This window comes from Abramis brama, assembly GCF_963993115.1.
Source record: "Abramis brama genome assembly, chromosome: 17".
NCBI lineage: Eukaryota > Metazoa > Chordata > Actinopteri > Cypriniformes > Leuciscidae > Abramis > Abramis brama.
The window spans coordinates 21,050,768-21,064,813 of record NC_139979.1 but is presented as its reverse complement, the minus strand read 5'-3'; the positions used below and the strand labels follow the sequence as shown (position 1 = coordinate 21,064,813).

Below are 14,046 nucleotides of genomic sequence, written 5' to 3'. Positions count from 1 at the left end.
AGAGTGACAAGTGCTGACTTGTAACTTGAAACGAGGGAAATACGAGCAGGAGGTCCTGTATCTGTCTGTATATTAGAAAAGAGCTCCCACAAATCCTTTGATGTGGTTATCTTTCATCCTTTTGGAGACACTCACATACTTCTTACTCTGAAATCCACAAATGTCCTTTTATCATCATGCTTCCAATTCCTCACCTGTCAAGAGGGCTCCGCACTTGTTTTGAACAAATTCTAAAAACGCTGTTGAGGGAATTAAAATATTAATGCCTACTTTACTTAGCGGGAGCAGTCAAAAACATTCTGCAGTTTACAATTGTCTAAGTCTGCTGGATGTGATGTACATTTCCACAGTTGTTAGCAGCAGGAATTATTTATGGCCAAATGAAAATCAGGGAAACTTGGCTACATTTTCCATCTCTCAATGTGCAAAACTACATTACAAACTGCTTAATTAAAGGTGTTGTACTGAGATGTACTGCCCCTGTAAATCCAAACAACAATTACTTTAAAACTGTTTTTTGTTTTTTATTTTTTTTGTGCATTTGACTGCTGGAGAGTTTTGACAGAATTTCAGACAGCCTGTTTAGGTTTGACCTTCAGTTCTTTTGTTTCATTTTTCCACAACTTCTTCGCAATTAAGACCCTTCCAAAACACTCTCATAATGTCTCATCATAGCGCTTCAAACTGCTTTGTATCACTGTCTGCTTCTGCCCATTCATTCTCAGCAGGGCATTGTCAGCAATTGCAAGCATTTTCACTCCAACGCTTCGAGTACCCACAAACACGAGATAATGATTTCCATACGTCTGTGTCAGGTTAAAGGAATATGGCAGGTTCAAAAAGCTAAGTTAAACTCATTTGTGGCATAGTGTTCATTAGCACAAAAAATATATGGCAACTATTATTTACATTAGTTGTTCGTATCACCGATGTTTTGAAATTAAATGTTCAGTGAGGGGCACTAAAGGGTTAATGCTTTATTGTGTTTGATAATAATGTACCACCTATACTAAACTCTACCCTAAACCTAGTCTCAGGCTCAAACGTCATGCCCACATCCCATTGGCTGAATGTCTGTTACATATGGAACACAAAACTGGAAACACTTCAGGAGTTTCGAAGTCGTCATCTGATTTCAACAGGACTTCCGGGAGACATGTGTATCGCGTTCTTTAACTGTCCACCTGGAAACAAAGCCGTCATGATTCCAAATGCCCTCATGGAAGAAGAAAGCCAAGGTGTTTACAACCGTGACAATGAGTGCTTATCATGATCAGCTAAACACTGGATTTTCAAACGTATGTGATATAAAGTTCACAGACTAGTTCACAAAACAAACTGTGATTGGTTGCTTTACATGTCAGTCAGGCGGCCTCTGGGTGGTCCTTGGCCAATGAAAGCTTCTGCTGTCATTCTGAAGGTCTGGCTACTAGGGGTGTGCAAAGCAGCCGGTATTTGTATCTGTATTTGTATTTGTTGAGGGGGGAAAAGTATTTGTATTTGTATTTGTATTCGAGTAAAATTCAAAATAGGTGTAAAAATCCATTTTTTTTGCGTTACACTTCTAATTTACGTTATAGTGTAAGTACTCTTTAATTGTATCCATTATAATAATTATGGATATGCAATATTGGTTGATGTTTTTCCATAAATCCAGCAATGAACATGTAACAAGGAACGTCATTGAAAAGAAAATAACATAACAGCCATTACCTTACGTTACTCTGTCAACAGCCTATTGTCTAAATTACCGAGAGTTATCCAGCCAAGAATAAGCCTAGAACTGCTTTTCTGACGGACTGATATTAATGACGGCTTTTTATTTCATTTCTCATCTCCATAAATATATCTAAAGCTAATGCAAGGGCTAGAAATTAATTAATTCTTTGCTGATACTTCCTCGTCATCATGGAGAGCGCAGTTCGCACCGCTTTCTCCTTTCCACAAGCGCTTGCTCTCTCGTGGCGTCTGTCGTTGCTATGCAAACATGGACATAGGCGCACCTGGAAAAACGAACGCGCCGCTCGCTTCTATTATAAGCGCGCTTGCCGCGCGCCTACATTTGAAATCTGCACATGCAAAAAACGCGCTATGTGAACGACCCCTTATGACAACGTGACATTAGCCTAATCCAAAATATTTCCATATGTGGCTCTTTCCTCCTCAGCAGCACCGCCGGTCGCCATGTCTCATGAGGAAACGCAGCTTTTTGATATAAAGTTTTTCTTGTTCCCGAATACAAATATTTTTAAAGTATTTGTTCGAAATAAGTATTCGTAAAAAACACATTATTTGTGCCTTTCCGAATACCGTATTCGGGTTCGGCTCCACCCCTACTGGCTACACAAGACTACCCTAAACCTAACGAATAAACCAAAAGTGAGATCAAATCTATTTGCTGTACCAGGTGAGCTACCAAGCAAGTTTACTATGTCAGAACAGCAATACATATGGAGTTGGTTATGTGATGCAAATGTCGAAATGTTTTAGTTTACAAATCCTGCACTGTGATAAGTGTTTTAAGGTCATATTGTAAAGGAACCACATGAAAAAAGTCAATATTAATCAATAATCTTTGCTTGCAGCTGTAGTTGTTTCCCAGTTTCATTTCAGCTGGAAACTGCAGTGAATTGCATGTATAGGTATGTTTTCTGAGCAAAAATGAAAGTATAGGCAAGTTTTTGTAGCTATACTATTGAAACATTTGCTGCATACAAATATGCCTACTTCCCTATTATATAGTATCTGAATAACAAAACCTAGTATGACCAAATTCATGGTAATCGAAAAACAGTTGGTGAAAAGTACCTGAATGACCAACTCCTTATGCCGATATTCTGGAGTGTGCATTCAATGGACACTTTACTATCCCATGAAGCCATGGGAGAGGGAGTTGTGAATGGTAGTGAAGTAATGCAACTGACACTGTAGGTCACATGACAAAGCGAGCCAATATGGCGGATGTAATAAGTCCAGATTTTATTCATATTATTTAGAAATATAACATACTTTCTTAACAGTCACAAAGTAAGTTCTTCACCAAATGTACCAACTCAGACAGTATGTGATTTCAGACGCAGCAATTGAGTTTTTTTTTTTTTTTTTTGACATTTATGGATTGGTCCCATTATGAGGTAAATGCCTCATTGCAACCAATATTTTTTCAATCAACATTATATGATAATTATATGTGATCAACATTATGCCACAAGTGCTGTTGATTATTAACTGGTATTGAACCTAGAATATTCCTTTAACTAAAAGTCTTTGGTTTGTTTTTTCCCTGTTCAGATGCACCACAGAACTATTTATAATCACACCATAAGCTTTCAGTGATTTTAGGGATGAAAAGAACCTGTCTAGGCTACACCTGCCCATTACACAAGAGCTGGTCTGGAATAAGGAGTGAAAACAAAAAATCAGAGAGTAATCAAAACTCCAGATGATGATCCAAGCTCCACCTTTCACTCCAGGGTCTGGGAGGAATGTGAAACTCCTTCCAAACAGAGCAACCAATTAAGCCTTTAAGCTGCCTTGAGGGATATTATCATCGTGGTCCCATGTGATGTTAGACTAAATGCTTTTCCACATCTCTATCCCATCTAAAACCTTCAAGACTCAATTTAGCCCTTTTTACTTTCTTACTGAGAGGCATTATACTGAAATGAGTCCTCTTAGGAGATGTGATGGTGCATGAAGGGTCAAAGTTTCCTTTTGTTCAAATCAGTCAAATGTAACCACTTGCCTTCAAATATATTATACATCGAATGATTAGGACAACATCTCATATTTTACACGACACAAAAGCCGACGCACCAGAGCAAACTGCCAATTCAGAACCATGAAGACAGCAATTACCTTGAGCCGAAACAGGGGTGAAAAACTGAATCAGTGCCAGCGAGATAAGCGGACACCACAGCTTAATCCTTGATCCCAAAACCTGCATCCTTATAGCTGTGTGAGTGATGCTTGCCCTGAACCTAAGGAGGGAGAGAAACAGAGAGTGAGTGGAGGAATTCACCGAAGCCGTGCCGCCTCAGGGGGATTTCAGAAACACATGGGGAGGGAGGGGTGACTCTGCGGGTCAAGAACAGTAAAGACTTTGTTGAATTTTGATGGACAGCCAGTGAGAAGTGCTTCCTGAGGACCATTGTTGTTCCTGAGAACAAGCAGGACACTACAGGTCCTGTCATTCACGTCGGATAAGAAGGCTGATGTGTGTTTAGAGAGGAAGCCGCCCGGGCTTGTTCAAGAGGGCACCCCCTGCACTTAACTTAAACAGTGGTCTAAATTAGGGTCAAGAGATTATACTGGTTCGCTGCATAGTTTACTAAGTCAGTTTTCCTCAGCTGTTGTGACACAGATGGCTTATTCTTCAATAACTATACAACTATAACTAATATGCATATTAGTTTTTTTTTTTGGGGGGGGGGGGGGGGTGTTTGGATTGCACATGGTTATCACAGTATTTTACTGGTATTTTGCCTTTAAGCATGCTTATTTATTCTGTAAAAGATAAAAGGCATGCTATTAAGGCACTGGGCACTTCGTAGCAGTCAAAACTAAAAGAAGAGCCCACAATGCATTGTTAAATTCCCTTGCATGTCTGTCTCTGTCCCTCTCTCTCTGTTTCACCTGCTACTGAATCCTGAAATAAACATCAAGCACTCATCCTTGGCTTCATTTCTATTCTCAACAGCACAATAAAGATGAAACGCGCTAAATTTAAAAATAGATGTAGGGTATCATATCAAGTATATTCTTTGAGCATCGGGAGTGTTTGGGACATCCCTAAGATTTTTAATAAGAATAATAGCCTAAATCGAAAACGTATGTAAAACTAGAAATCTTTATAAAATATAAAGATTGTTTTTAATGAAATATGAAAGTTCTGTGTGCTTAGTTTAGCCTACGTTAAGGAAATAATTTACAAGCAAATATAATATAGCCTATATATAATATAAAAATATGTCATCAAACGTGATTTAAAGTAGGCTAGCCTATGCTGTGTAAAGAATGAATAGAACAAAAAAGATTTTCCCAAAATTATACTTTAAGACTTTAAGATAAATTAAAGAAAATTCATAACAATACAAATAAAAGTAGCAAAACTGTGGGGAAAAAATGTCGCAAATAATTTTTGTCTTTTTGATGCTTTATCTTTATTAATTCTCCCAGTGTTGTTTTAACAAACGCAGATGAGATAATGGAATTAAGCGAGAGTATAAAACCCTTCAGCAGTCTTACCTTTCACACCATTCGCTTCAATGAAATCCTCTTGATCTAAATGTGATCCAAATTCCCGCGTCTTGTGATGATCAGACTTCACTCGTATCTTCTCTCAGCTTCAGTCAGATCACAGCTCTCTCCGTGTGCGTGTTTCGTCTGTCCTTCTTCGCCCATTCCTTTAGCTCCTCAGCTCTGCGCCTCATTTCATCCTTTAGTCTTGAGTCTTCGAGAGAAAAAAAAAACGTTCGTGCGACCAATTGCAGCCACTGGACAGACGACGAATGATCTCACGACAATCAAGAACCCTTCTCAAATACTTGATCCTGCCTACATATAGGCTGTTCAGCGCTGCCAAGAAAATCCATTATCATTAGCCTACATTTCAAGGGAATGCAACTGTAATGAACAATCATAACGCCTACACCAGGATGATGGATGATTAAGTTGACTGTTATGACTCATTATATTGTAGGCCTATTAAGGCAGATTAATTGAATAAGTCAATTTGCGCAATTATTCAGTTACTGTCGACATTTGATTTTAAAGGAATTATTGTAAGCAGGCCTATGTCAGTATGAGTATCTGTTTCGTCTAGCGAAAAAAAACCTGGCTACTTTTTACCGCCCTATCACAGTTAACCAAACTTTTTTTTTTTTTAAACTTTGTTGTGTATGATAGGTAAATATGTAGCAAAGTGACATAATGACAATATTTTAATCATGTTGTCGATATACAATCCGATACGGATTCCAACGTAAAGCGATTGAGAGCTGTTGCTATTTGGTTACCTCCACTGGCAAACGCGATTTTTATTGCGAGATAAATAGTATGATCTAAAGTCTAACTTAAGTTAAGTTTTTGAATTAAATTTTTTTTAAAATAAAATAAAAATAGCTTTGTTTTCTTATACGATCCAACGATCTAATCCATTTGGACAAAATCAAGAAAAATCTAAATATTTTTTTCTTATTCGAGAAGCCATATTTCACTTGGAAATATGTCACACTAGGGTAAAAGAGACAATCAACTTCAGTTTCATGTCAACTTTAATTTGGAGAGTCAGACACCCCCCACCCCCCACCCCCCACCCCCCATTCTTTTTTCAAGTGCCTATCGTTTATGTTGATCATCATATTGTATTTCATTGTGTTCTATTCTCTCCTAACATACTGAGAAGAATTTCCAAACACCTTTTGGAAGAACTTTTTATCCTTCCAGTAACACCTGCACCTTCTTATATCACTCCAAGTTGAGCATGCAGGGAACAAAGCTATCTGAATGTACACAAGACGTGTTGAAAGGAGGAGATGTGAAAGATATGTGAGATTGTGCGTGAAATTTTCTTACTGTGTGCAGTTTGCTGATTGGACAGAATCCAGAGTGCAATTTTGGAAGTTCTCTGCACTACCCAACACCTCGATATTGTAGAAATCCACCAGATTCACACTTGAACCATTGAACCAATGAGTACTAAACAGGTGTTCTCTCGTCCAAGGTTTCCCAGATTCATAGGAATCCCAGAACCAGAATCTTGTAATCCACATCCATATTGCTTGGTTATGGGGATAAATGAATATTTGACTTTCATTATTCATTATTTGATTTCCATGGGCCATCACACTGGCAGTACTTCCCACGAGACTGCAGATTTGCAGTCTGAATGAACCGCTTCATTTGCATGATTTATCTGATGCGTAAATAATTACAGAGAGATGATCATATCATGAAACCCCTCCATATGATCCTCCGACATGTTTTTGAAGGTTATAAGAGTGTGCTAATGTAATGTATGTTTATGTTCACATTGTTGGCTTCAGTGCAAACAAATATGACTCAATTTACAAGCAATAACAATATGCAAATATCTCTGAAAATGTTTCAAACTGCTTTGAATCTCTGAGGACAGGTCTTAATGTAGGCTACACTTGTTTATTGCTGAGCGTTATAGTGCAGGAATGTTTACAGCACTTTATCGCAAACTCATCCTTTAAAAAGAAAGAGGACATTTTGATTTCAAAGCTAAGAGAATCTTATAGACTTTCAAAAACATATTCACAGAATAAATGGCTCATTGAAAGCAGCCCGGCTTGCAGCGTATACAGCATTGATCAACTTGAATGTACAGTCGGCGCGGGACTGGAACGGTGACACCTGGATGCTGAGATGCAGTGGCTGTAAGCTCTTTAACTCTGAATGGCTTATTCCCAAATGACAAGGCCAAGCGTAATGAGGCATTGTGGGCTAATCAGTGGGTTCATTCAGCAGGCTCCAAAGGAACCTTACATTACCCAGCGACTTCTAATTAACCATGGGATACGGCAAAAGATGACGGTGTGGAGGAGTCTGCAAGACCCTGGGGATACAGGAAAGAGCAGTTCACACAGACAAGCAGATGAACATAAAGGCATTTTCACATGCACACACAGAGTTTGGATGGATTGAACTGCAGAGATGCATATGGTAGCAAATCGGACACACCTCTCAAGGACGAACAAAGGTCTTTAGGAATAAAGGTTTTAAAGCACGCCGAACGCAAACATTCTCGGAGGCTTCGCTGGGGTCACGGCCGTGGCACGGACTATTCCAGTGCATATCGATCTTTGAAATTGCAGCCTCTTTATCTTCAGGAACCATTTGTGAATATGCCTGTCTCAGTGTTTATTTAATAGGCCTAAGAATCCCTTAGCAAACTTGGAAGGACATGGAATACAGATCGGGTTTGCATATTCATGTAAATCTGGCTGGTTTCCAGACTTTTTTGAGTAGTATGAAGGGGGCTGATGAGCCATGCCCTTGTTAGACTTATTTCGGCAACTCCTCTCATCTCACTGTGATTCGCCCCGTGAGGAGGTTTCACAAAAGATTCATCATTAACACAAAAGGTTAATATTTTTCCACAGACGGTCTGTGAAGGTAATCAGTGTGCATAACTGCATTGTTGGCCAATGATATCTTGCATAAACGGCCTGGGCAATGTGCTCACAAAAGTGCAAGGGACATGTGGTCTGTCCTTTCCTGAGATCCAAGCAAAGACGTCTACTACAATATGAACACGAAAGCATTGGTGCAAAATTATGCACCAATTATGCATCCCTCATGTTCTCTCTGAGGCCTATAAATAGTCAAATGCATGATGCAAAATGAAACAGGCAATATGTTTTTTTTATTTTTTGAAACATGATGGTTAGAGCTGTGGAGTGAGATTGAGGGACTACCAAGGAAGGAGCGGTTGACATCTGATAAGATTCATTCATCAGCTGTCAGTGAACTGTGTGGCCTATTGAACCAAGAAAGCATCTAGACTGCCTTCCCCTCCCACTTCTGGGAACCAGCAGCAGAACATTGCTTTAGGAGATAAACCTTTGCATGGTCACTCCTGTGGAATAATGTGGCTGTTCGGAAGCACTCAAATCACTTCAGTCATGTTTCTGCAGTTTAATGATGCACTTGTTGCACTTCTGTTCTTCCGCATAGTTTATAGTCACACATTAAATTAATTCACAGTAATCATGATTTATTTGACATCTGTGCTAATCACATCTTGTAAATAGTGTAGCTCTTATGTTGTCGAATTTGATTAAAATGACTGGAGATCATTACATCCTCAACAATGAATAGCCAGAAAAAAACAAAAAACCCCTCAGTATTACTTATTAAACCCGAGTAACAGCCTCAACGGGGGATGGTTGACTGAAGACAGAGGTTAAACATTTGTTTATATGTTCTTACCTCATTTAGTGTGTAGGGAATTACCCAAGGTCCTCTTTTGCTTTAATAGACCACCTATCAACACTCACATCTCACTTCATCTAGTCCTACAGCAAGAGCTGTAGCTTAAGCTGTGCTTTAAGTAAAAAAGAGGGAAAACCCATGTGGTTACAGTATGTTTCATTCGGACAACAGGTAATATTAATATACTAAAACAGAGGAGCACTTTAATAGGAATTGGAATGATGCATTGTCTCAGTAGGTATAACAAAATAACAAAAGTGAAACATTTATAACCTGTTGTTAGCAAAGATGATTACTCAGAAGGTCCGTTCTCAGAAGGAATGTCATCTTGACATTGTGTTGGCTGCTGACGGTCAATATTTTAACTTTTAATACTTTTAATACCACAGAACTAGAGTGAAGCTGCTGTCATATCAGACGAGGCATAGAGTAACACTGCCCTCTAGCGATACGACAAAGAACTGGACAAGTTATTAGGCTTATACAGGTAGTAATTACCTCAAAAACTTGAAGTTTCTAAATAAAAGATCTAAAAATCTAACAGTAACTAATTTTATTTTATTTTTAATTTTTAAAGAAAGGTGTATTTATAACGTTCGGAGCTCGAATGTAAATAAAAATGCGCGAAATCTCTTTAACCAACAGGTGGCAGTAGCAAACCAAAATAATTCAGGTCAATAGCATTACGTCATCACATTTCCTTCACACCAAGTGCCATGTCTCACAGTTATTGTGTCTGGTTATGAACATGTGGGTAGATATAGTTTGATACAGTAGGATCTAAAAGCCTGAGGCTGGTAAATAACCAGAATATTTGAAGTTTTATAACCTGTGGTTATAATATGACAGATCGAAAATTTTGTAATAAAATTCAATTAGAAATATATTATAAAATATGTTATCTATAAGCATGTGCCATTGATAGATTTGTGAGAATGACACAGAAGACAGAAGTTTTAATGAAATCAAGGCGTTTAATAAGCCATTAATCAAACACACATTAATCATGATTTTGAGCTGCACGAAGAAATACAAATAGGCAATATGGTACCATGAGCTTAATTCCTTACAAACACGTGCATTGAACTCAGTTACACTAAACTCAAAGAGATTTGAATAAAACTCTCCTTTTTATTCTATTTCAGAATAGACTAACTACACGATTATTAGATTAGCTTATACTTCCCCTAGGTAGGGAATATGTGGCATATATCTGGACCAGTATTTAACAGACTACCCTGATGCTGATTGTCATGATCACCCCCAAAATCTTCACTAACACCATCTTTGATAGAGGACGTGGTATATCCTTTATAATTAGAGATGTTACGTGACCAGCGTGAGAATTAGCAGCACAATACAGGTCTTTAAGACAGAAGATTCAAACTTACTTTCCATTAAAACAAAAGATCATCATGTGACTGTTAATGTAGTTCTCATCAATACAAATAAGTACAATTGCACAATAAGCATCCTGCAAAAAAAAAAATATCCGCAGTGAGGAATGTGTAAAAGATGAGCACATAGGCTAATAGATGATATATCATATTGTGTCATTTTTTGCACAGATGACTGCTTTGCAATACACAAAGGAGTTAACACTTACAGCACTAGGCCTACTGTATATTTCCCATTTGCCTTATATAGAATAAATACATTTCTTAATCTAGTAACAAATCTGGTGAGTGAATTCATAGATCGTCTTATCATCGCTTTTTACTTTAATACACTGCTATTCTATGACTACCCTAAATTAGACTTTTTCATAGCAATACGTTTTACAGCTAATAAGTACGTGAAATCATGTATAGATATACAAACTGTTTTGCTCGTTGTTGTGTTACAAAATGTCTCCCGAGAAAACAGGGAACATTCTCAAGACTTTGTCTAACGTTCTGGCAATTTCTCTCAAAGTTACGAACAAAAACATTCTTTAAGTGACGTTAATAGAATGTTCGTTCAAAGTTAGGCTATATGTTCTTTAATAATGTTCTCAAGTTGGCACAAAAACATTACATGTTGGGGAAAGTTACTTTTAAAAGTAATGCGTTGCGATACTTTTTCTAATCTGGGCTGGGCTGGGGTTTTTTGGCAAATGTAAAGGCCCTTTCACACCAAAAGTGAAATGCAAATTCACGTCTGTACAGTGGAGGGCGCAGCTCAAACAAACATCTCAGTTGTCCTGCAATTCTGGATCACTGAAGAATAGAACGCAGGAGAATAAAGTTCAACACTCTTCAGCAATAAAAACAAAGAAAAGAAACACAAATATGATCTTTATCTAAAGTCATTTTTGCTTATTAGTATAGTTGAATTGGATCATCAAAGGTCAGCAGCAAAGACATTGCTTAATAAAGTGAGATTAAATACATAAAGTATATTTCTATTTTTTAACATTAATTATTGCAGGTTTGCGTAATATTCTTGTTTGCATTTCACTGTTTTTATTCATTTTAAAGAATACTTAATCTGTTTTTGTGCAAGTGAGATGAGTAAACACATGCTCACATTTAGTCTAGAACTAGTCTAGAATAATCATCATGTTTATACAGCGCACACAAAGCGTTCGATTTCTGTCAACATGGGCACAGGAGAGCATGTCAGTCAATAAAATGGGAAAACATGTGTTACTTATTTGAAAAAGCATCTCAGATATTTTGTTGTAAATAAAAAAGTAATGCGTTACTTTATTAGTTACTTGAAAAAAGTAATCTGATTACGTAACTTGCGTTACTTGTAATGCGTTACCTACAAAACTGCGTATAGCCTACATCATTCATGGAATGTTTTAAACAATCAGAGAACATTCAGAAATAACATTTACATAACTTGATGGGAACGGTAGCAAAACGTTCTTAGAGCGTTATTGTTAAATGGGTACCTAATGCAACTCAAAAACGCAGACTATTGTGGAAATTAGCAGAAAAGTTATTTTAAACGTATTTTTTTTTTCATATTAACTAGACCTACTGGAACAACTATTTGAAGACAGTCTTACTGAACCAGTTCATTAAAGTCAATAGCAACTTACCTGAATAATAACACATCAGATTAAAGTGATTTTTGAATGCAACTCTATTGCACCCTTAAAGGGATAGTTCACCCAAAAATAAAAATTCTGTCATCATTTACTCACCCTCTGTTACTGTTCCAAACCTATATGAGTTTCTTTTTTCTGTTGAACACAAAAGAAGATATTTTGAAGAATGTTGGTATCCAGACAGTTGACAGTAGCCATTGACTTCCATAGTATTTTTTTTCCTACTATGGAAGTCAGTGGGTGCCATCAACTGTCTCGTTACCAACATTTTTTTATATTTTCTTTTGTGTTCAACAGAAGAAAGAAACTCAAACAGGTTTGGAACAACTTGAGGGCGAGAAAATGACAGAATTAAAAATTTTGGGTGAACTATCCCTTTAAGTACTGCAGCTTGTTCCCGCCTGACCCACGCAAGAGCGCACATGTTCGTTCACATACTTGCGTAGAGTATGTTTCTGGTGTTACAGTTTATAAGTAATATTTTTAATGTTGTCATGTAATATTAACATTAAAGCTACAGGTAACTACTTGCCTTTTTGATGCCATTTAGACAAAAGACAGGAAATTTGAACTACTTTCACAAAATACTAAAAATATGCTTAACTTACAAGATACTTAAAGACGAGTTACAGTACAACAACATCTTTCAGATGTGCGTAGCGTTTTAAACATTCACTCTTAAGTTTCACTGAAAGTCTGTAAGTGCTGTTGTTGGTTGTCCCCTGCATTTTGACGGATGTCAACATATATCATTTTACTAAGTCCCGGCAAGCATGACAGGGATATAAATAGTAAGTTAAAACTAACCACACCACTGCGATCAAGTAACCAAAGTATAAAAAAAAAAAACCTGACACAATGTTGTATTCCTTTACTCTCGAAAGGTCACAGCCTAAACTCTGAATGAAGAAACAGTCGAAAAAGAGCACTGAATTGTGCTTTCACCTGAATGGCACACATATATTAGTTTGGCATTGGTTCTGCAAACCTACCTTCCAAGAGTGTTTTAAATGCTGCGGTTCTACTAAAAATGATATTTGGCAGTTGCTTTTCCCATATAATCCGTCCAGTTAAAGTCTCAACTGACATGGACCGGTAACAGTCAATGAGGAGCCAATGGGAGGCACAGATTAGTGTCATGCTCTTTAAACTAATGAATTCGAATCAAAATGATGAACGGAATCAAGAGTTCACTTCTCTGAACATTCCATTAAACACTCACTGAGGAAAGTCCAGAGAAAGAGAAGAACAAAAAAACCCACAAAGAGCGTCTGTGAGCTCGTCTTCAGTATTCCCCTTCCTCCATAACCTCCATGACCACTGTTCTGGGACCAGTGAGGATGAGGTTGCTGACAGTTCTGTAGTCCAGACTCAGCACATTCATCCCATTAACTGCCACCACAAACTGACACACCTGTAGAGATGAGCATGAGAAAACTTTGAGGCAAAACAATTGCAGTTTTATGTTTACTCATAATTGTTACACCCTTTTTGTACTTTGATAAAGACATAAAAGTGCTGAAAAACAACATAATGAATATGGAGCATATAAACCATATATATGACACAATAAACAGATAGTAATCTCTCTCAGTGCAGCAACATGACACAATTACACCTTTCAGGAGAACGGTAGAGGAGTGCTTTTTAAAATCAGCTATATTAACTCTTGGCCTTTATGTCCTTCCTGGTAAACCCATAATGAGACTACCATCTGAAATGAGTCACACCGTTATCGTTATCAACATCAAATGATAAATAAACAACATCTGAAAGCTTGCCATTTTGCTTAATTGTCAGCATGTGCTTAAACGATCTGTTTTGACATAATTTGTACTGTACATTAGTGCATGATTACATCTCCAGCATTTGTAATATCTTTGCTAAGAGGTACACTCTAAAAATAAATGTTTTGGTTTGACGAAATACGTTTACATCAAGCTTTTTGACTTGTGACAACTTCTAATGAAATAATGTTCAACCAACATATTACACTGAGTTACATGAACTTAATTTGGAGCATAAACACATTTGTCAGGTTTACT

General features: G+C 37.4%; 2 protein-coding genes across 6 annotated transcripts in view; both read right to left on the bottom strand.

Moving 5' to 3' along the window:
- Window positions 1-5,561, bottom strand: part of col14a1a (collagen, type XIV, alpha 1a) — a 139,477-nt gene extending 133,916 nt beyond the window's left edge. For 3 of the 5 annotated variants that reach the window (XM_084088318.1, XM_084088321.1, XM_084088319.1), the window contains exons 1-2: window positions 5,248-5,559; window positions 3,859-3,980 (exon numbers count right to left, since the gene is read on the bottom strand). In XM_084088318.1, coding sequence (XP_083944444.1) covers window positions 3,859-3,946 — 88 coding nt within the window. In that variant the 5' untranslated portion in view covers window positions 3,947-3,980; window positions 5,248-5,559. Of the gene's footprint in view, window positions 1-3,858; window positions 3,981-5,247 lie in introns of all 5 variants that reach the window. The other 2 variants (XM_084088320.1, XM_084088322.1) reach the window with 1 other exon arrangement.
- A 4,354-nt stretch (window positions 5,562-9,915) lies between these two features.
- Window positions 9,916-14,046, bottom strand: part of deptor (DEP domain containing MTOR-interacting protein) — a 36,205-nt gene continuing 32,074 nt past the window's right edge. The window contains exon 10 of the mRNA XM_084088328.1: window positions 9,916-13,415. Within this exon, the coding sequence (XP_083944454.1) occupies window positions 13,287-13,415 (129 nt within the window). The 3' untranslated portion in view covers window positions 9,916-13,286. The remainder of the gene's footprint in view (window positions 13,416-14,046) is intronic.